The 22939-nt window shown below is 40.9% G+C and overlaps 1 protein-coding gene across 1 annotated transcript; it reads right to left on the bottom strand.

Moving 5' to 3' along the window:
- Positions 1–1984: 1984 nt before the first annotated feature.
- Positions 1985–21764, bottom strand: MPZL2 (myelin protein zero like 2). The gene is made up of 7 exons (XM_068556182.1): positions 21712–21764; positions 12328–12560; positions 11187–11353; positions 10710–10920; positions 7793–7940; positions 4632–4707; positions 1985–2309 (listed from the first exon to the last, which is right to left on the bottom strand). The coding sequence occupies exons 2-6, from the start codon at positions 12383–12385 to the stop codon at positions 4644–4646; spliced, it is 648 nt and encodes a 215-aa protein (XP_068412283.1). The 5' UTR covers positions 12386–12560; positions 21712–21764; the 3' UTR covers positions 1985–2309; positions 4632–4643.
- Between the last annotated feature and the right edge of the window lie 1175 nt (positions 21765–22939).

The raw sequence follows: 22939 nt of genomic DNA, 5'->3' as shown, positions 1-22939 counted from the left end.
TACCCTGCTCTAATCATTAGTCAACCTATTCTCCTGGAATCTATGTATATTTAATGAAAGCAAGAGAGGAACGAAAATATGCTTCAGCTTTTGGGAAAGTTAGTAACTTTCCGTTTTTCAACTCCCATTCCTTTACTAGACTTGAAAGCTGGTAGTTTTCTCTATTAAGAAGGTAATGCAAGAGTATCAAATGGAAGAGATGATACTGTTCCTTCAAAAGAGTCCCCAAACTAAGTAGTTGGTTGTGCCCAATTCTCGGTTATTTGAGGCAATGTGGAAATTCATACAGGTTTATTTATCCAGTAGAAACTAATTCTATCCATTATTGACTTCCAGGCTGCCTCTAAGAAAATTTTTCAATGAAGATAAAATGTATTCCCATCAGTTTTCTGTGACCTGCTATGTAAAAATTTTAGATTTGCATAAAAGCAAATTATATAATTGTAATGCTTTATTACTGAAGGTTATTTACATAGTGTTTAAGGCACAATAAAAAATAAGTTACAATACAAAAGTTCTCTTCAAGTAAAAGACACTGAACAGCCGGGCTATATGAACACTTGAATATTTAGCCAAGACACAAAAGCTACAATTTTGCTGGAAAAACCTTCCATGAGTTTTTAACTACCTCTTTACACTTATGGAACATCACCCAGGCCATCTGTTTGAAGAAATACCCAGTTACTATATTTTCAAAGGTTGAATTATGGAGAAAAATAGAAAATGTGAAAGGTAATATAGACTTTAAATCTAATTTTTACTTTTGAAACTGGGTACTGAAACTGTACTTTTTTAGACAGTATAAAAGGCAAAATGAGACAGGTATGGAATGCATTTCAGAATCAAGGTTCATATGTAAATTATACCAGGTTTTTTTTTAGTATTGGAAAAAATATCAAAGTTCATCATCTTTAAATACAGATAAACTATTTGGAAATTCCAGTTTTAAAAGAAATAACATCTTCAGCCTAGTTGGTGAAAACTGAAAATATCAAGCTGTAAACATGGGGGGCAGGGGGTAGAGGGAGAGGTTCCTAAACATTTAGATGTTTTCTCTTCTTTAAATAAGTGCTGCAGTAGCTTAAGTTTGGAAAGACACTGGGAGACTAGACACTTTTTCAAAAGCACTCTTCTTTCCATGACCCACTTATAAAGTTTGTTTTATCTACTAATATAAAAGAAAAAAAAAACAAAGTTGGTTTCATTCTGTTAGTTTTGGTATTTCTTTGCCCCCATACCAAATCCTCCCCCCAAATAAGCAACTGAATTAAAAAATAAATAAAAGAAAAAATTTTAATCTCTTCCAGTTCTCAGAGCTTTGTATAACACTATACAAAATTATTATCATTTAGGGTGATTTTTTTTCACTAGCTCTAAATTTTTTAGTTGTAATATACTCCTTCAGAAACCTTCCATTTAACTGCTTAATGATTCCAGTCTACAAATGAGCATAGATTTTGCTCTGTTGTTATAAATAATTGAATTGGGGGAAAAACTATAGTAAGCTAAACAGTCATTCACTGCTCATGAAAGCTCTGAGCTGTTGATTGCTTGTCACAGCAGAGAAAAAAGGTGACAAGCAATTCATCTTGAGGTGGTGTTTGTCAATCTACTAGCATTTCTGTAACCTTCCCTAGTTACTCTGTGGTTTAGACTTGTACTACTGTAAACCTTGGATCAACTGACCAAAAACAAACAAAAACAAAAACCTGCCATCTAGGGTATTGAAAGAAATTCGATAAAATGTGTCCCATACTTAAGGAGAGCCATAAAAATCAAACTGTTCTTTAACAGGTTGAATTTAGGATTTTCTGTTAATCAATCAAAAACAGTTGGGAGAATTAGCTCACCTTTTAATCGAGAGTGTGAGAAGGAAAGAGTAAACATGTTAACTTTAGTAGCAAGAATGCTGCTCTAAGGAAGCTAATATATTAAAGGAAATGTTATGACACACAAGTTGACTTTTATCCCATTTGATGCCAATATATATGTATACAAGTCATAATCCACAAGGAGTGTTTAAGGGCAAAAATGTAGCTTCCTAGTATATAAAAGCTAATGAGCATTTGAAAAAAATACAATATTTGTACTCTGAAATTAAATAAAACCTTAGTAACAGGGCTGTGTGTGAGTCTGCTGGTATCTGCTCAAGAAGGGCCCTATGCTGGCACCAGAGGAACGTTGCTTGTCTAGGTGGTTATATACTGCAGAGCTGGTTGGAAGACAGGTCACAACTGGAAAAGCCAAAGAAAAGCTTCCATTAACTCCAACTTATCTCAGGGTTCTTGTTCTTGGAAATCTTCAGCTTCCTGAAATACGAAATAAAAGTTTAAATGGATAATGTATATGGCAAGAGTGCAATAGGAGTACCTGGCATTATGAATACATACGTATATATATAATCTATTCTCCATCGTGAAGGAAAACATTCTTAAGTATATTTGTCCTCTTCTAACTTAACTTTTAAAAGAAATTTCCTGATCCTTATTACATATTTCTGAGGGTCAGTGTCCTTAATTCATAGTCTCTGCCTTGCATGGACACTTGCATGATCCATAGCTGCTCACTCACATGCATTCATTCTTCTCTCTCTCTCTCCCACCCCCACCATCACTCCAACCCCTTTATTATAAACAAAATCAAATATACAGAAAAGTAAAGAAGGCAGTGTATGGAATTCACTATCACTTAATTTTAAAGGTTTTTTTTTTTTTTTCCCTTATTTGCTATAAATACATATATTGGTGGGGGCTAAAGTTTTTAAAACAAATTACTGACATTTTAACCCTAAATACTCCAATATGCATTTTTAAAATAGAGACATCTTCCTATGTAAGTACAATACCCTTATTATACCTAATAAAAGTTAACAATAATTCCCTATTGTCCAGATTGAAAATTTTCACATTAAGACTTTCCCATTGTCCCCCCAAATCTTTTTTACAACTAGTTTATTCAAATTAGTATCCATCCAGTCAGGGATCGTACACTGCACTTGATTGTGTTAATTCCTTATATATCTTTTTTTTTTTTAATTGGGGTATAATTGCTTTACAATATTGTGTTAGTTTCTGCTGTACAGCAAAGTGAATCAGTTATATGTATAAATATATCCCCTCTTTTTTGGAATCCTTAAATTTTTTTCAATCTTAACCTCCATCTTTATTTTCCATGACTCTGGCTTATTAGAAAATCTGCTTGATTTTAAAAATAGCCCTTCGTAAAAATCTCTCTGACACCAAACTTTTTTTCTAGGTTTACAATAGAACCATTTTTCTCCATATTCTATTTTATAAATCCTTGAGAACTTTCACTGGAGCTTTAGGCTATAAAAATGTGGCTCCTGGGGGCTTCCCTGGTGGCGCAGTGGTTGAGAATCTGTTTGCCAATGCAGGGGATACGGGTTCGAGCCCTGGTCTGGGAAGATCCCACATGCCACGGAGTAACTAGGCCCGTGAGCCACAACCACTGAGCCTGCGCGTCTGGAGCCTGTGCTCCACAACAAGAGAGGCCGCGACAGTGAGAGGCCCGCCCACTGCGATGAAGAGTGGCCCCCGCTCTCCACAACTAGAGAAAGCCCTCGCACAGAAACGAAGACCCAACACAGCCAAAAATTAAAATTAATTAATTAATTTTTTTTTAAAATGTGGCTCCTTTTGCAAATAATAATAGTGGACCTACTTCAGAGAATAGAAGAAATTGTGATCATATGAAAAATAAATCATCCTACCTTTTAAGCCTAATAAACCTAAAAACTGGAAAAACAAAACTACACACCACTAAAATTGGATTCATAGTCCCAATAACTAAATGAGAGGAGTAGAAATCAATTCCAAATAATACAAAAGTTCTCCTATCAAAATGTCAAGCATATCTATTGAGTCACTCTCTTAAATGCCATGATTAGTTTACAATAAAACAAAAGAAAAAAAGCAGATATTCTTTCATTTAAAAAAATTTATTTACATGTTGAAAGTTAATTTATTATTCTTTGTGGTGGTAAATATAACCCCAAAGCCTCAAATAATCATAGAATTATCTCAGCTTTACTGGTAGTAGGGTCTAGCTTCCTGTCCTTTGCACAAAACACACTCAAAGGGGAAGCCATCGATAACACAAGAGAAGCCTTTCATCTCTCTGCCCAACTCCTGTAATTTCATACAGGAAACACCTGTCATATAATCTGGGAGATCCACAGTAGAAATGAGCCATATAAGAAAGCTAAGGAGGGACTCCCCTGGTGGCACAGTGGTTAAGAATCCGCCTGCCAATGCAGGGGACACGGGTTTGATTCCTGGTCCAGGAAGATCCCACATGCTGAGGAGCAACTAAGCCTGTGAGCCACAGCTACTGAGCCTGCGCTCCAGAGCCTGAGAGCCACAACTACTGAGCTCACATGCTGCAACTTATGAAGCCCATGTGCTCTAGGGCCCATGTGCTGCAACTACTGAAGCCCTTGCCCTAGAGCCCGTGCTCCACAATAAGAGAAGCCACTGCAGTGAGAAACCCGCGCACCGCGAGGAAGAGTAGGCCCTGCTCACCGCAACTAAAGAAAGCCCACGCACAGCAAGGAAGACCCAATGCAGCCAAAAAAAGCTAAGGAAAGAAATGAACCCATTTGTGAACCTTACCATCTAATAATGTTAGTCTGTGTCTTCTAAATAAACAGAAACCTTTTTTTCTTGGTTGAGCTTTTCTTCTTCTTTTCTGTAACATAGAAGCAGAAACCAATGTCAGGGGAACAAGGCAAGAAGCAAGGGAGGCAAATCCTACAAAGGTTCAGGTGAGATATATTCCCCCAAATTTGGGGAAGAATTGTATGCACCTGGGAGTAGATCCAAGCTTACAGAGTGCTAAACCTATTAGCACTATCTAATAATACTCATACCTCCACATGACCCTGGGTATCTGAACTTAGACACTTTTCAGAATATTTCTAGAAGACAATATCATTTGGGAACTCCAGGTTTAAAGCAGACACCTTAGTTTACCATTAGTATTCTACCTCTAATTCTACTTCCTATTCAAAAAAGAAAAGCATAAAATAAAAAATAAAACAAACAAAAACAAAAAAAGACTGACCTAGAAGTCATCTTTATTGATTGTATTCTATTCAAACCAACTCAGAGTTGGGTTCATTAGTCTCCTTAAAAATCAATTCTATTTACTATAGTAAATATTTCTTGAGGAAAAGAAACAAATGGTGCTGGGACAGCTGAAAAATTACAACTGCAAAAGAATAAATTTGAACTCCTACTTCACACCATATACAAGAATTGATTCAAAATGAATCAAAGACCTAAATGAAGAACTAAACTGTAAAACTCTTAGAAGAAAACATAGGCATAAATCTTTTTGACCTTGGATTAGACAGTGGTTTCTTAGATATGACACCAACAAAACAAGCAACAAAAGAAAAAAAGATAAATTGGACTTCTTCAAAATTTAAAGGATACTAATCAAGATAGTGTAAAGGCAACCCACAGAATGGGAGAAAATAATTGCAAATCCTATATCTAATAAGACGCTTTTGTATACTCCAAAATATATTTTTTAAAACTCTTAAAACTTAACAATAAAAAGACAAATAACCTAATTTTAAAGTGGGCAAAATATTTGAATAGATACATCTCCAAATTAGATATTTAAATAGCCAATAAACACATGGAAAGATGCTCAGTGTCATTAGGAAAATGCAAATGAAAACCTCAATGAGATACCACTTCACACCCACTAGATGGCTATAATCAAAAGGACAGACAATACAAGTGCTGTTGAGGATGTAGACAAACTGGAACCCTCATACATTGCTGGTGGGAATATAAAATGGTGCGGCTGTTTTGGAAAACTGTCTAGCAATTCCTCAAGAAGGTAACACAGAGTTACTACATATCCCAGTAATTCCACTCCTAGTTATATACACGGGAGAATTGAAAACATATGCCCATGGAACTTGTAGATGAATGTTCATAGTAGCATTAATCGAAATAGCCAAAAAGTGGGAAAAACCTAAATGTCCATCAACTGAATGGATAAACAAAATGTGGTATATGCATACAATGGAATATTATGCAGCCACAGGAAGAATGAAGTACTATAACATGGATGAACTTTGAAAGCATTATACTAAGTCAAAGAAGCCAGACAGGGCTTCCCTGGTGGTAAAGTGGTTAAGAATCCGCCTGCCAATGCAGGGGACAAGGGTTCAAGCCCTGGTCCGGGAAGATCCCACATGCCACGGAGCAAATGAGCCCGTGCACCACAACTACTGAGCCTGTGCTCTAGAGCCTGTGAGCCACAACTACTGAAGCCTGTGCACCTAGAACCCCTGCTCTGCAACAAAGAGGAACCACGGCAATGAGAAGCCCGCACACCGCAATGAAGAGTAGCCCCCGCTCGCCGCAACTGGAGAAAGCCCGCACACAGCAACGAAGACCCAAGGCAGCTAAATAAATAAATAAATAAATAAATAAATAAATAAATAAGAAGCCAGACATAAAAGGTCACATATTGTATGATCCTCTTTATATGAAATGTCCAAACAGGCAAATCCATAGAGACAGAAAGCAGATTAGTAGTTGTCAGGGGCAGGTGAGAGAGGAAAATAGGGAGTGATGGCTAAAGGGTATGGAGTTTCTTTTGTGGAGGTGATGAAAATATTCTGGAATTAGTGGTGATGGTTACGCAACTTTGTGAACATTAAATAATGAATTCTATTATATGTAAATTTTATCTCAATAAAAAAATATTAAGCACCTTATATCAGCATGGCTGACTTTGCTAGGCACTGATTCATAGAGCCCCTGCTGACAGCCCAGTGGTTCTTAGAAATGTATGCTTTACATTAAAAGTGAGGAATATCCAGGACTTCCCGGTGGCACAGTGGTTAAGAATCCAGCTGCCAGTGCAGGGGACACGGGTTCAAGCCCCGGTCCGGGAAGATCTCACATGCCGCAGAGCAACTAAGCCAGTGTGCCACAACTACTGAGCCTGCACTCTAGAGCCCGAGAGCCACAACTACTGAGCCCACCTGCCACAACTACTGAAGCCCGTGCGCCTAGAGCCCGTGCTCTGCAACAAAGAGGAGCCACCGCAATGAGAAGCCCTCGCACCGCAACAAAGAGTAGCCCCTGCTCGCCGCAACTAGAGAAAGCCCGAGTGCAGCAACGAAGACACAACGCAGCCAAAAATTAATTAATTAATTATTTTTTTAAAGTGAGGAATATCCTAGAAAAGCTTTACATAAGTAAATTTTTATAATATCAAATCCTGCATAGTAAAGAAAGCTTATAATAAAATCTTCTGTAAAATTAAGAAACTAAAGTTACTAGACCCACAGACATAGAAAACAAACTTACGGTTTGTTTGTTTGAAAGAGTGGGGAGGGATAAATTAGGAGATTGGGGTTAACATATACACGCTATAATATATAAAATAGAGAACAAACAAGGACCTACTGTATAGCACAGAGAACTATATTCAATATTTTGTATTAACCTATAAGGGAAAAGAATCTGAAAAAGAATACATATATATATATATATATAAATCACTTTACTCTACACCTTAAACTAACACAACATTGTAAATCAACTACACTTCAATTTAAAAAAAGCTAAAGTTACTAATTCACACCCTAATTTATCCATCCTGTGAATTTGAATTCTTTTATGTAAGATAAACTCAAGAGGAAGAACATCTGTTCAACAATTATTTAGCCCCACTATAAAATACCAAGTGTTGCCATAAAACAGTGTTAAAAGAAGACTTTCCCAGAACTGCCCAGCCTTACGATTTTATCTCCACCACTTTATGAGCTCTTTCAGCCCGTCGCTTTTTCCGGAAATGCTGGAAGAGGACCACCACAATTACTATTATGACCATCAGTGCACAGGCGGAGCCAATGGCCAGAGCCAGGAAGTGGATCTCAGAGAAGCGTACTGTAAGGAGAAAAGATCAAGTTGGGGTTCTGAAAAGAGGAAGACTATAATGAAATCTAAAGATATTCATCCTTTTTTTAAAAAATAAATTTATTTATTTTATTTATTTATTTTTGGCTGCATTGTGCCTTTGTTGCTGTGTGCGGGCTTTCTCTAGTTGCGGCGAGTGGGGCCTGTTCTTTGTTGCGGTGCACGGACTTCTCATTGCGGTGGCTTCTCTTGTTGTGGAGCATGGGCTCTAGGCGCACGGGCTTCAGTAGTTGTGGAACGCAGGCTCAGTAGTTGTTGCGCACGGGCTCTAGAGCGCAGGCTCAGTAGTTGTGGCGCACGGGCTCTAGAGCACAGGCTCAGTAGTTGTGGTGCACAGGCTTAGTTGCTCCACGACATGTGGGATCTTCCTGGACCAGGGCTCAAACCAGTGTCCCCTGCATTGGCAGGCGGATTCTTAAGCACTGCACCACCAGGGAAGTCCCAAGATATTCATCCTTAAATGGAATCATTTAAGGGGTGTATTTTCATCTTGAAATGAAATCTTCCTTTCTTCTACGATATTAATTTTGTAAAGTCTAGTAGCAGTAGAAAAGCCTTACAGGGATTTCCCTGGCGGTCCAGTGATTAAGACACCGTGTTTCCAATGCAGGGGGCGCAGGTTCAATCCCTGGTTGGGGAACTAAGATCCCCTATGCTGCGTGGTGTGGCAAAAAAAAAAAAAAGTAGGAAAAACATACAGACTACTTTAGTGGTTCTCAAACTTTGGTTTTAGAAGTAACAGCTACAGAATTACTTGAAAACTTTGATATGCAAGTTCTATCAGGCCCCACCCCAGACCTACTGAATTACGGGGGGGGCCCAGCAATCTGTTTTAATTTGTCCTCCAGATGATTCTGATGCATGCTAAAAGTTTGAGAACCACTTGGCCAATTGAGCTACCTAGTGGGGTAAGGTTATTGCTGACCTAATCGAATCCAGTGTCTAAACTATTTCTCCCCGAATCCTTTTCCCCTCTGTCATGCAGTCAGTCATTTATTCAGGCTTATTAAGGGCCTATTATGTTCCAGGGACTCTGATGGAAATACAAAGCCAAAAAAGACATTATCTTCAAGGAACTCATGCCCACTGGAAAGATAGACAAGTAAATCAGTAACTATAGTCTAGTGGATATATGATGCAAGAGAGAACCCAAAGGGAAGGGTCCCTAAACCAGGCTAGAGTCTGTGAAGCCTGGGTCTCTTAATTTTTACCTTGATTTCTGATTTAAATTTCAACGAACCCTCAGAGCCAGAAAAGACATTAGAGAATATCTAGCCCAGGGGTTCCCAGCCTGGAGTCTATGAAGGAAGATGGGGGGAGCAGGGCACAAGCCCACAAAATCTATGTCATATTGTATGTGTACATTGTTTGTGGTAAACAGGGGTTATGGCATTCATTAGGTTCTCAAAGAGTAGTGATCCCAATATGTTGAAGAACCATGTGTTCTTATCTACCTGTTCATTTTGCAGGATAAGAAACTGAGAGCCAAAGATATTACATTACTTCTTTCAATACTCAAATGACTTCTCCAAGATTATACAGCTCTCTATTGATAGGGCCTTGAAGGATGATAATAGGAATGAAAGGAGGAAATGATACCACTTTATAGGCTTTTACGTTTTGGGTAGTAATGTTGTGTGTTGGTTAAGAGCATACAGCAGAGACAGCTAGGTTAAAATACCAGGTCCTGTGTGATTTGGGGTAATTAACGTCTTTGTTTCTTCAATGTATAAAATAGAGATAACAATATTCACTTCTTGAGTTCTTGTAAAAACTAAAATTGCTTATGTAAATTGTTCCACGCTGTGCCTGCACATAATAAACTTTCAATATATGGTAACTATTATAATTTTCAGTACAATTCAAGAGTTTGGGGGGTTTTATTTTTATTACTTCATTTTATCCTCACCATAATCTTTGCTATATTATTCTCACTTTACAGGAGAAAAAGAAAAGTTATTTACAGCTGGTAAACTGTAGCAGTACTCAAACCCAGATTTACAACTTGTAAGTTTTACGGTCTTTGCTTTTTGTTGTCTGGCAGTTTTCCAGGTTGTCCTTTATAGAACTGCAGGCAATACAGTGCCTTAGTTTGGAGCACAATTTTGGAGACGGAGATGCTTGGGTTTGAGTTCTGAGTGACTCCATTTATGAGCTCCATGACTTTGGACAAGTGACTTAACCTCTATGAGCATCGATTTCCTCATTAGTAAAATGGGTGGGGGGAGCACACTAAAAGCACAATAAATTGATATGATATGTAAAGATTAGATATGATACGTAAATCCCCTAGCACATGGGAAGTGTTCAATAAACAATAACTACCCTTATTGGTATCTGCCTCCAACAGTGGTTGTGAGAATTAAATGAGATAGTACATGTCAAGAACTTTGGACAGTGCTTGATGTAGAGTAGGTACTCAATAGTACCTTGTGAATAAATGAGTGAATGAATGGACCTATTGTGTTAGCCTTTATCAGAGGGTTGCTTCCTCTCCCTTTCACGATCTCAATGCCATTTTTGTAACAGATTCCTTAGGTCCCCTTATTTTCTGTTTCTTTCCACAGCCAAACAAAGCCTTTCTCTTTTTTACCCCAGGACTCTTCACTCTCCCTCTGCAGTTTCCAGATCCAAAGGGTTGGTCCTTCTCTCTACTCTTTCAGCCATCACAAAAGTTTGCCCCTCTCTTTTCTACAAGCTCTCACGCTTTCCAAAACGATTTTTCTCTGCATCACCTACCAGTGTGCACAACGCTGAGCTGGATCTCCCCTATCAGCCCATCAACATCAGGTGGGTTCTTCACCTGGCAGGTGTATGTCCCATTGTCATCAAACTGTAGCTTCCAGAGGAGGATGGAGACATCATACCGCTCAGGGTTCCCATCCCAGACCACCCGGTCCTTGAAACGCCCACTCATGGGTCTGAAGGGATCCACATGGTAGTAGAAAACCTAGAGAGGAGAAATGGCCAAAGGTCTTATTTGGTACCTGGGCAGGGAGGCTGAGATGGCAGGACCAGAAGAGAAACGCAAGTAAGCCTGACTGTCCCATCTGCAGCTCTCCTGCAAGAACCTCTTTCTTTCCCCTTCGCCAGCCTCTCAGTTCTGTCTGTTGATTTGTTTCCCAGCTTTACTCTGTGCTTGTTGCTAAGAAAAATACAGGAAGGGCAAGGAGAAATGGACTGGCTTATTTTCCTAACCAAGGGACCCTTACTTACAAACTGCTCAGACCCCCCATCTCGAGGACGGAAATTCCAGGTCACTGTTAGAGTGTCACCCACAGGGGCAAAGCTGGAGAAAGTGCATTTTAACCGAACATCGGTCCCATTGACAGCCTCCAGCACACGGGGAGTGTAAATTTCCACAGCTGCTATTGGCCAAAGAGCTGCAATGAAAAAAAAGGGAAAGGAAGGGTTAACAGGAGATGTGTATTAAGAGAATTTCTGCTGACACTACCAAAATAAAGGTCTGAGTAGGGCATCAAACAGAACTGAGATGCCCCAGCTCTCACTCAAACTCACTTCACTCAGAGTCTACATACTCCTACTACATGCAACCTTGACCCTCCCATTCCTTAAACAACTAAAAATACCACACAGTGCTCTCACTTTCTCCAAAGCATGATACCCTAGCCTCATGGTACCCACTTCAAAACTGCTGTAACAAACTACAAACATCGGCAAATAAAATTGAAAGCAGAAACAAAACATCAGAACTAATCAGAACATGAATTAGACATGTATTCAGATTAAGCATTGTATGTTATGTGTCTGATGGTCCCCTAGCAGGTAAGTTTTCCAGAAAGTGTCCTTGTTATGTGAATTTCACACTGTTCCTAGTCTTCTGCAGAAACTGAGTTAATCAGTCCCAGACAGTTTAGCTTGCCTGCGCCGCTGGAACCTTTATACCACATGGCATTTTTTTAGCATGATATTTACATTTAGAATGTGCATGTTGGGGCAGTTACAAAGCCACAGTGGGTCTCTCTCCTTAACAATCTCAGCTTTCCCAGTGCTGCCGAGAGCCCCAGACAAGACCCACACACAGAAATCGAAGTGCCAGGTTCTGCCAGCAGTGGGAGTTTGAGAGTAGCCACAAAAAATGGTGTGTAACCTGAGATTAGAAAACCCTCTCTGTGCCTGAATCACTGGCACCTGAGAACACACCTAAACCTGTTTTTCCAAAAGCAACTCCCCCAAAACAACCCACCACTTCAGTTTCACTAAAGTCAAAACTAAAACGAAATGCAACTGTGGCTCAGGCTCCAAAAAAAGACTCTTGCAACTTCTTCGACAATTAGCTAACTTTATAGGGTAGGCAGTGAAGGAGGTAGGCTCAGAGAAGCCCGAGAGCTCTTACCTGTGAGCTGTATGCCGAGGAGAAAAAGCACAGCACGCATAGGGCTCTTGCCATACATGAGGGAAACCCAGCCCTGGCCCCAGAGACCAGACCGGGCAGACCGAGCGCTCCAGCACCCTGCCAAGGCCACTCCAGGAGGAAAGCACACTGCGTTTTTCCGGAGAGGGGAGTCAGTCCCTCACCTATGGGAACCTGAGCACCCGTGCCTGTGAGTCATTCCTGCTCTGCCGGTGCTGGAATGAAAGGTGGGGCCTCAGCTCCCAACGCCCTCCTTCCCTCCTTCCTTTCCTCCCTCCCACCCTCTGTGCTACAAGCGCGTCTGCAGGAAGTCCCATGCAGTCCTGTCTTAACTTTTCAGTTTATCTGGACCCTGGCCTCTGGATGGCCTTGAAAACAACCAGAGGATGTGGTGCCCGTCTGAAATGTCCCAGGCTGCTTTGGTTCTGGCCCACACACACACGTTTTTTTAAAAACAGGTTTCAGGCTCGCCTGAGAAGTGAATGCTGAACCTACCTGCAGTGATTCCACTTATCAAAGCACCTCCCTGGGGCCACAGCAGTGGAAACTGGGTTCCCAAATCCAAAGTAATCAGAATTCCTTAGGACCCTCTGTGTTCAAAAAGTCCTACAGTTTATACCCTCAATTTTAGCCAAATGTTACCACAAGGATTGCTGTACCTTTTCTAGCTGCTAGCTTTCCCCGAGACCCACCTAAAATAGACTGACCAAAACAAATCTCAGTGTTTAATGACCCTTTACGTTTGAAGGATTTAAAGAGGAATCAGGACGTCATCCCAGCTCTTTTTTTTTTTTTTTTGGCCGCACGGCATGTGGGATCTTAGTTCCCCAACCAGGGATCCAACCCATGTCCCCTGCAATGGAAATGCAGAGTCTTAAATCCCCTTTTTTGACTCTTAAATCTAGTTCTCTTTCCACAAAATAATAGCTAATGTGAACAATCAGACAGAGGACTCTCAAGGAAAAGTTTTTCCTAATAACTTTTTTGTACCTCAGATTTTATCTGCCATTTTGGGGGCAGCCATCTGTCTGAGAAATCTAAAGATTTGAGGACTTTAAACGAGAAAAGGTGCCTCCTTGTCTGGAAGGATGATGGGTGATTGTTACAGATTAATGAAGCAGCGTGGAAACAGCAGTAGGAGGGGGATGAAGATTACGCACGCAGTTAAGAAGTAGGCTTGACCAGGAATCTAATCTAGAACAGAAGAAACAAATTGCCCTTATCCCTGGATTAGCAATCTAGAAGCTCTTTAGTGATTCATAAAATCTCCTAGTGAAACCCTGGAACAAAGAAGTTTCCAGGGGGGGGAGGAAGGGGCAAGCTACCTAGAAAAAATAAAACAGCATAAAGAGGGAAGCAAAGAGAAAATTCCACCGAGAGAGGCAGATTACAGAAGAAAAAGAAAAGCAAAGGAGGAGAGAAAAGCATCAGGAGAAAGATGTCATCATGACGGAGCAAAAAAAGGTAAACAACAGCAAAAATCAGTCCCCATTAGAACTGAGAAAACAGGGGCTCCCCCAAATGAAGATCAGCGGTGTCCCAGCCTGAGTGTCCTGTGAAGAGTGTTTCTGAACACAGAATGTTTAGCTCCTTTGTCAGCTTCTAGGTCGGAAATGCTGGGGAAACATTTCAAATGGTGATAGGATAAAAGAGCTTTTCTGGTATGTAGGTCCAAAGAGTTCAGCTCCAGGAGCCTGAAAGAAAAGGAGTTAAGGAAACTTGAGCCTCTTTGTTGGCTTTCAGATTGCAGGGCAGTGCAGCTCTGGAGAGGTAAAGCCTGAGGTTTTGAAGTCTACCACAAATTGCAAACTTTGATGAGAGGTAGGGTTACCAAAAGGCTCAGGGATGCAGTGAACAGCAGCATGAGAGGAATCGGGGCGAGAAGGGCTGAACAAACTGCCCCTTTGTCAGGAGGAGAAGATTCCCCCTTGCCAGGTAGCCAGACGCCCTGTGAGCTGGCTGCCAGCATGGCTCCGGGGAGTCAGCCGCTGCCCAGGCCCCGTTCCTCAGCAGAGTTCAAGTTCCTGGCTGTGTGCCCGGCAACACCCAATTCCTCCCAGTTAGCAGGAGAGTCACCCGGTTCTCCTCCCTGGGTGGGGAGGGGAGAGGCCAAGGGCTGGACTTGCTAAGTAGAGAAAACACTAAAGAAAAAGGACGTTTGTCCCTAAGAGTCCCCAGGATGCCAGTCAGCAGGAGTCTGATGAGAGCTGGAGGCATCTGGGTAAGGCCTACGTTACCGTTCAGTTCGTATCTGGGCAAATGAGAGAAAAAGAAGAGGAATTCTGGAGTTTAAAAAGAAGAAAAGTGAAGTTTTCAGAGACATTACTTTCTCTCTAAACTTTTCCAGAGAAAAATTCTGATTGTCATTAAAATTCGTGGCATACTAAGTTTTGAAAGCACCTCATCTGTCCCTTCCCCTACACATTTCCTAAAAATATTTCTAATGGATACTGAGACCGTGGTCAGTAGGAAACTCACTGGGGGCTCAGAAGACAAAAAGGACAACTGGCCTGTATCAATATTTGTAAAAATTGTTGTCTTAGCATCCTAGGGAAAAATGTGTTTTTTTACCACAAGATGAAAATAGCATTCTGTGAAGCAAGGAAAACAAATAATTTAGCTCTTGGGGTGGTTCAAATAAAGTATTTAGTTACTCAAAACTTTTGGTCCATATGTCTTTCTTACTAGAAAAGCTTTATGAAATTTTTGTTATATGCTAGGCTAGAAATACAAAGTAGAATAAGAAGGACTTCTTAAATTAAATAAATTTTTTTTTTTTAAAGTAGAATAAGACATTTCTGCCTGGGGGGAAGAATCAGTCTAAAGAGGATTAGGAGGTGGGGTGTGTATGTAAGCCAGTAGTTACCATATTTGTGACTTTTGAACCAGTCCTAAAAGGCTGAATAGAGAGGAGAGAAGAGAAACGGATGGGTGGAATGTGGTATCCACAGGAACCTGCAAGCAATTCCTCAAATCTAGTGCATAGGGAGGAGTGGCAGTTCAGGAGGCTGGAGAGAGGTTGGGCCCAGATATTGAGGGTCCTCATTCGCCATCTGAAGGTGTATGGACTTGATCCTGACAAATATATCCGTTGGGAGTAGCTAACATGTGACCAGAGGAGAGAATTTGGTATTTCCCAGAACCATAAAAAATAACAAGGTATAACTGAATCACTTTGCTGTACACTTGAACATTGTAAATTAACTATACTTGAATTTTTTTTTTTAATAATTAAAAAACAAATAAGGAGGGACTTTCCTGGTGGCGCAGTGGTTAAGAATCCACCTGCCAATGCAGGGAACACGGGTTCAAGCCCTGGTCTGGCAAGATCCCACGTGCCGCGGAGCAGCTAAGCCTGTGCACCACAACTACCGAGCCTGCGCTCTACAGCCTGTGAGCCACAACTACTGAGCCTGCATGCCACAACTACTGAAGCCCACGCACCTAGAGCCCATGCTCTGCAACAAGAGAAGCCACCGCAATGAGAAGCCCGCACACCACAATGAAGAGTAGCCCCCACTCGCCGCAACTAGAGAAAGCCTGAGCACAGCAACGAAGACCCAACACAGCCAAAAATAAATAAATAAAAACAAATAAGGAGGGAAGGCCTTGAGACATCAACCACCACATACTCAACCATCTCATAAGGCCCCTGGCCTAGGAGCCAGAATGAAAATATAAACTTATTATGTGTTTTCAGAAGACTCAGACTCCTAGCCTTCCCTAACCAACAATTCCAACCTATAGCTCCTTTTTTTTTTTTTTTCTAACTTCTTCTGGTTTAGAGACCTTTTCAAAGATGAGAGAGAATGTCAGAGTCCTAGATGAGAGGTGGGTTCTCAGCCCAAGGAAGAGGTGTGTTCCCTTGGATCCTCCTCTTTGCCTCAAGGTTCCTACAGATAGTCCAGGGCAAGTCTGGATCTGAGACTGAGCTCTAATGGCTTAGTAAAACCATGGGCAGGAATGTCTTCTACCTCCCCACCTCTTGGCAGCTTATATGTACACTTCTCCAGTAAAGCCTCAGACTCCTTTCTTAATTATAGAGGAGAGGCATCATAATCTTATTAAACAGCCCAAGGAAGAGACTCTGAAGTTTAACCCTTCATATTCTAAAGAGAAGTTAGATGGATTTGCACAGGGTTGAAGAGATAGGGTGTCTTTAAAGATAAACTTGAAGAGTCTCCCAGGAGGATAAAGAGACCTTGATTGAGGCATCTGTCTATCTCCCTGTTTACCATATGCACTACATCTAAATACTGGGTGAGAATTTACATTTACATAGTGCTTATTGATGAATGTGGTATCTTTTGGTTACCATGACCAATTTTCATTCTTAGGAAATTATTTCATTTCCTGAGAAAAGAAATAGCCTCTTCTTATACTTCTTTTTCTTCTTCTTTTTTTTTTTTTTTCCTAGTAAATATTAGGAAGCATGAGGCATAGGAACTGGAGTCCAACCTGCTTAGATCCAAATCCAAGCTTGGCCACTTACTAGCTGTGTGACCTTGGGCAGTTATTTAATTCTCTGTGCCTCAATTATCTTACATGTAAAATGAAAATAATATCTGCCCCATAGGTCTCCCCTGGTGGCGCAGTGGTTAAGAATCTGCCTGTCAATGCAGGGGACACGGGTTCGAGCCCTGGTCCGGGAAGATCCCACATGCCACGGAGCAACTAAGCCCGTGCACCACAACTACTGAGCCTGCGCTCTAGAGCCTGCAAGCCACAACTACTGAGCCCACGTGCCACAACTACTGAAGCCTGTGCGCCTAGAGCCTGTGCTCCGCAACAAGAGAAGCCACCGCAATGAGAAGCCCGCGCAATGCAACGAAGAGTAGCTCCCGCTCACCACAACTAGAGAAAACCCGCACGCAGCAACAAAGACCCAACACAGCCATAAATTAATTAATTAATTAATACTATCTGCCCCATAGACTTAGTATAAGAATCAAGTGAAATGCTGTATTTAAGTAAAGCTCTATGTGCAGTGCCCATAGAAAACGCTCAGTAAATTTATTTGTTTGTGGTTATACTTAGTTAACATATTGAAAACTGTTCCCATGACCACTGGGAAAAGGTCTAGCAGTTTCTTGTAAAGCTAAGTTTCATATAAAGCTAACCACCTTAGCAATTTCACTCCTAGGTATTTATCCAAGAGAAATGAAGTTATATATCCACAAAATTACTTGTATGAGACTATTTGGAGAAGCTTTATTCATAATACCCCAAATTGGAACCAGCCCAGGGGTCCATCAACAGAAAAATAGATAAACACTCCATAGAATACTCATACGATGGTTTACTACTCAGGAATAAAAAGGAACAAACTACTGATACATACAACCACATGCATGAATCTCAAATATATTATGTTGAACAAAATTAGCCAGACATAAAGTAGTACTTACTCTTTTTTTTTCAACTTTTCTGAAGATTTTTATTTATTTATTTATTTATTTTTGGCTACGCTGGGTCTTCGTTGCTGCGCATGGGCTTTCTCTAGTTGCATTGAGCGGGGACTAGTCTTCGATGCGGTGCACGGGCTTCTCATTGAAGTGGCTTCTCTTGTTGTGGAGCATGGGCTCTAGGTGCGCGGGCTTCAGTAGTTGTGACACGTGGGCTCAGTAGTTGTGGCTCACAGGCTCTAGAGCTCAGGCTCAGTAGTTGTGGTGCACGGGCTTAGTTGCTCCGTGGCATGTGGGATCTTCCCAGACCAGGGATCAAACCCGTGTCCCCTTCATTGGCAGGCGGATTCTTAACCACTGCGTCACCAGGGAAGTCCCAGTACTTACTCTTTGATTCCACTTATACGAAGTTCTAGAACAGGCAAAACTAATGTTTGGTGGGAAAAAATCATAACAGTGTTTGCCCTTGGGGGAGTGAGTGGGGGAAGGAATTGACTGGAGAGGCATGAGGGAAATTTCTGGAGTGATATTAATGTTCTGCATCTTGATATGGGTTTGGGTTATAGAGGCTTAGGCATTTGCCAAGTTCTTTGAATGGTATATGCTTAAGTCTTGTGTGTTTCATTGTATGCAAATTTTATTTCAATGTATTCTTAAAAGGAATTATAAATGAATATTGAACTCTCATTAATGCTGAAGTATGTAGGAGGATGTGTCCTGATGTCTGAAACTGTAAAATGCATACAAAAAATAAGATATTAATGGATAGGTGGATAAAGGGATGAAAAGAGAAATGAACAGATATATGATATAAATCATGTATTAATATATAGTAAAATGTTAGCTGAAGAACCTAAGCAGGGAATATAGGTGTTCACTGTAAAATCCTTTCAATTTTTCTGCATGTTTGAAACTTTTCATAATAAAATGTTGGCAAAAATCTGCTTCCTCATTTACCAAGTTTCCTTAGCATTAAGTAAATGACAACACCAAACTTAGAAATAAAATGTTTGAGAGTCATTATTTTACATCATTATAGTTTAGACATCATTCGATAGAATATTGGTCAATTTTAACAAATAAAAATTACCATTAATTTAAAAATTACCATTTATCAAGTGCCCACTATGTTCCCAGCACCACCACAGGCATGTCACAGATATTATGTCTGATCCTCATAATAGCAAGATAAGCAGAGGTCTCCGTTTTATAGATGAGGAAATTGAGGCACAAAGAGACTCATTCATTCTAATACCCATCGAGCCCTTGTGGGTGGAGAGAAAAGGGGGAAAAGGAGAATGAATGACCAGAGATGAGGTTGAAAATCTCATCAGGGGCTAGACCCTAAAGGCCCTTGATAAGGGTTAAGGAGTTTGGACTTTATCTGGAGGGCAATGGGGAGACATTGAAAACTTTCCAGCAGAAAGTGATCTGATCAAATTTGTATATTTAAAAGATCACGTGGGACTTCCCTGGTGGTCCAGTGGTTAAGAATCCGCCTTCCAATGCAGGGGACACAGGTTCGATCCCTGGTCAGGAAACTAAGATCCCACATGCCACAGAGCAACTAAGCCCCCCACACCACAACGAAGAGCCTGTGCGCCGCAACGAAGACCCAGCACAGCCAAAATTTTAAAAATAAATCAATAAATAAAAAATAAAAAAATAAAAGATCATGCAACTACAATTTGGAGAGAGACAATGGAGAGGAACAAGACGGAAAGCAAGAAGCTGCTTCTGGGAACAGTAATCAACAGGCAGATGATTTGACAGGAACTGAAACAATGGCAGAGGGAATGGAGAGAAGTAGGGATTTGAGAGCTATGAAGGAGGCAGAGTGGATGGAGATTCGTACATGATTGGAAGTGGAAGTGAGGGAAAGTGTTGAAGGACAATTCTCAAATTTTTAGCATAGGTAACTTGGTGGACAGTGGCTGCCCTTCTCTGAAATGGAGAGGATGAGGAGTTGTCAAGTTTGATGTTCCTGTGGGACAGCCAAGCAGAGATGTTCAGTACAAAATGGGATAAATGGATCCGAGCTCCAAAGAGAGCTCTGGGCTAGAGATGCCAGTTTGAGGTCTCCAGCCCTTCCAGAAGGCAATTGTGGGGCCACTGTAGAGTGAGAAAGGATGCAGTCCTAGGACAGAATCTACAGGCTGAACATCACCTAAGGAACAAGAGAAAAGGAGATCTCTGAAGAGAGTGGGTAAACGCAAGGGAGAGAGAAGAAAATAACTGGAGTGGTGTCCCAAAGCTAAAGGAAGAGGGGGGTTTCCAAAAAAAAAAAAAGACAAATATACAAAATATCAAGTGCTGCTGAGAGTCAAGTAAAATAAGGACTGAAAGTATTCACTAGATCACCCAACTGGTGACCTTGGTGAAAGCACTTTCACCCGAAAGGTAGTAAAGGTGGAGGTCGTTTTGCAGTCGATGGAGGGGTAAATGGGAGTGAGGAAGTGGTTTACTTATGGTCAGAGCTTATGAAGGGGAGCAGAAGAGGCGGTAGCTGGAAGGGAACGTGGTAGAAAAAAGTTTTTTAGCTTTTGGCTCATTTGTTGGTTTTAAGAAAGGAAAGTATTAGCATGTTAAAATGCTTCCGGGAATGAGCCAGCAAACAGGAGGAAGTGTACCTCCCTCATTGTTAACAAGAGGTTAAGAATGTTCAGAGACCTCCCTGGTGGTTAAGAATCTGCCTGCCAATGCAGGGGACACGGGTTCAAGCCCTGGTCTGGGAAGATCCCACATGCCTTGGAGCAACTAAGCCTGTGCACCACAACTACTGAGCCTGCTCTCTAGGGCCCATGAGCCACAACTACTGAGCCCATGTGCCACAGCTACTGAAGCCCACGTGCCTGGAGCCCGTGCTCAGCAACAGGAGAAGCCACCACAATGAGAAGCCCATGCATCACAACGAAGACTAGCCCCTGCTCGCTGCAACTAGAGAAAACCTGCACACAACAACGGAGACCCAACGCAGCCAAAAAAAAGTAAAATTAAATAAATAAATAAAATTTTTTTTTAAATGCTCAGGGGATGCTCAGGACAGTCCTGCTTTATACTTGTTGTCCTGCTGTAATGGTTAATAGTACCCTTTTCGGGGAACTTCCCTGGTGGTCCAGTGGTTAAGACTCCACGCTTCCAATGCAGGGGACGCAGTTTCGATCCCTGGGTGGGAAACTAGGATCCCACATGCCATGCAGGGTGGCCAAAAAATAAAAAATTAAAATTAAAAATTAGTACCCCTTTCACACTGTGACAGTGTGGAAGATAATTTATATGGTCAACCTAGATAAGGGGGAAGCCCAGGCTGGGCACAGACTTGGCTAACTTTGAAAGTGAAAGTGTTGGGACCAAAAATTGAAGTTTTCATCCGTGTGTGTGAGTGTGTGTGTGTGTGTGTGTGTGTGTGCGTTTATAAAGATTTTTTCGCCTCCTGAGAGAATTCTCATCTAGTGGTTCCTACTTCATTTGTGTACTAGGGAAGAAAGGTCACTGTCCTAGGATGAGGAAAGGAGACGGAGGAGCAGAAGTCGGAAAGGGAGAGGAGGTCTGACACAGTTGGTGACAGGAATGAGAGGAGAAATTGGCCAAAGTCAAGTAGCATTCCCAAGGTCACCTACCTAGTGACATGGTCAGAATTCAAAACCAGGCCTGCCCAGCTCTCAAGTCAACTCCAGAGCCAATTTGAACTCTTCCTACAATACCAGTCACCCCTTCTCATTACAATGTATCAAATGGGACTTCCCTGGCGGTCCAGAGGTTAGGACTCGGTGCTTCTACTGTCAGAACCCGGGTTCAATCCCTGGTTGGAGAACCAAGATCCTGCAAGCTGCACAGCAAGGCCAAAAAAAAAAAAAAATAGAATGTATCAAGCTTGTCTACAGTCAGCCCTCCATTGTATGTTCAGGCCACTCTCTGACCAGTGGTGCCTTCCTTCCCTCCCCATCACTACCACTGCCACCATTCTGGAAGACTTCTGAAGCACAAGTAAATGAAATAAACATTAGGCATCCTCTTCTCGGCATCTCTCCTAAAAGAAAAGATTTGATGAGAGAATATTTGGAGATTTTGTCAAAAATGAGGTTTGGATTATGCCAAAATCTCACTATGTTGTTCCTTCCATGTCCTATTACTCATTTTTTGTGTGTGTTATTTGTTTTTTGTTTTTTAATAGTTTTGAGCAACTACCAAGTATCAGGCACTGCCCTCAAGAATTCAAGGTATGGGACTTCCCTGGTGATCCAGTGGGTGAGACTCCACGCTCCCAATGCAGGGGGCCCAGGTTTGATCCCTGCTCGGGGAACTAGATGCCACATGCATGCCGCAACTAAACAAGCCTCAATGAAGGTCCCGCGAGCCGCAACTAAGACCCGGCACAGCCAAAATAAATAAATAAATATTTTTTAAAAAAAGAATTCAAGCGTAAAAAAAAAAGATAAGATCTTAGCCCTTAAGGCATGATCAGGCCAATAAAAACCAAAAAAGTAGTCACAATACAGGTTGATATGCAATATAAAAGTGCATACCAGTCACCAATGATAACACAAGAATACTGAAAGCCTTCCCGCTATATTCAGGAACAAAGACCAGGATGCCCACTCTCACCACTTCTATTCAACATAATATTGGAAGTCTTAACCACAGCAATCAGACAAGAAAAAGAAATTAAAGTTTTCCAAATTGGAAGGGAAGAGGTAAAACTGTCACTATCTGCAGATGACATGATACTCTATATAGAGAACCCTAAAATCTCTACACAAAAACTATTAGAACTAATAAATGAATTCAGCAAGGTAGCAAGATACAAGATTAATATACAGAAATCTGTTGCATTTCTATACACTAGTAATGAAATATCAGAAAGAGAAAGTTTTAAAAATCCCATTTAAAATCACATTAAAAAAAAAAAAACTAGGAATAAACTTAACCAAGGAGGTGAAAGACTCATATGCTGAAAACTATAAAACATTGATAAAGGAAACTGAAGATGATTCAAAGAAATGAAGAGATACCCTGTGCTCCTGGACTGGAAGAATGAATATTGTTAAAATGGCCATACTACCCAAAGCAATCTACAGATTTAATGATATCCCTATCAAAGTACTCATGACATTTTTCACAGAATTAGAACAAATAATCCTAAAATTTATATGGAACCATAAAAGATCCAGAATTGCCAGAGCAATCCT

The sequence above is a fragment of the Eschrichtius robustus genome, chromosome 11, assembly GCF_028021215.1.
Source record: "Eschrichtius robustus isolate mEscRob2 chromosome 11, mEscRob2.pri, whole genome shotgun sequence".
In the NCBI taxonomy this organism is placed as follows: domain Eukaryota; kingdom Metazoa; phylum Chordata; class Mammalia; order Artiodactyla; family Eschrichtiidae; genus Eschrichtius; species Eschrichtius robustus.
Note: the sequence above shows the minus strand (reverse complement) of the source record. Positions and strands in the feature narration are given on the sequence as shown.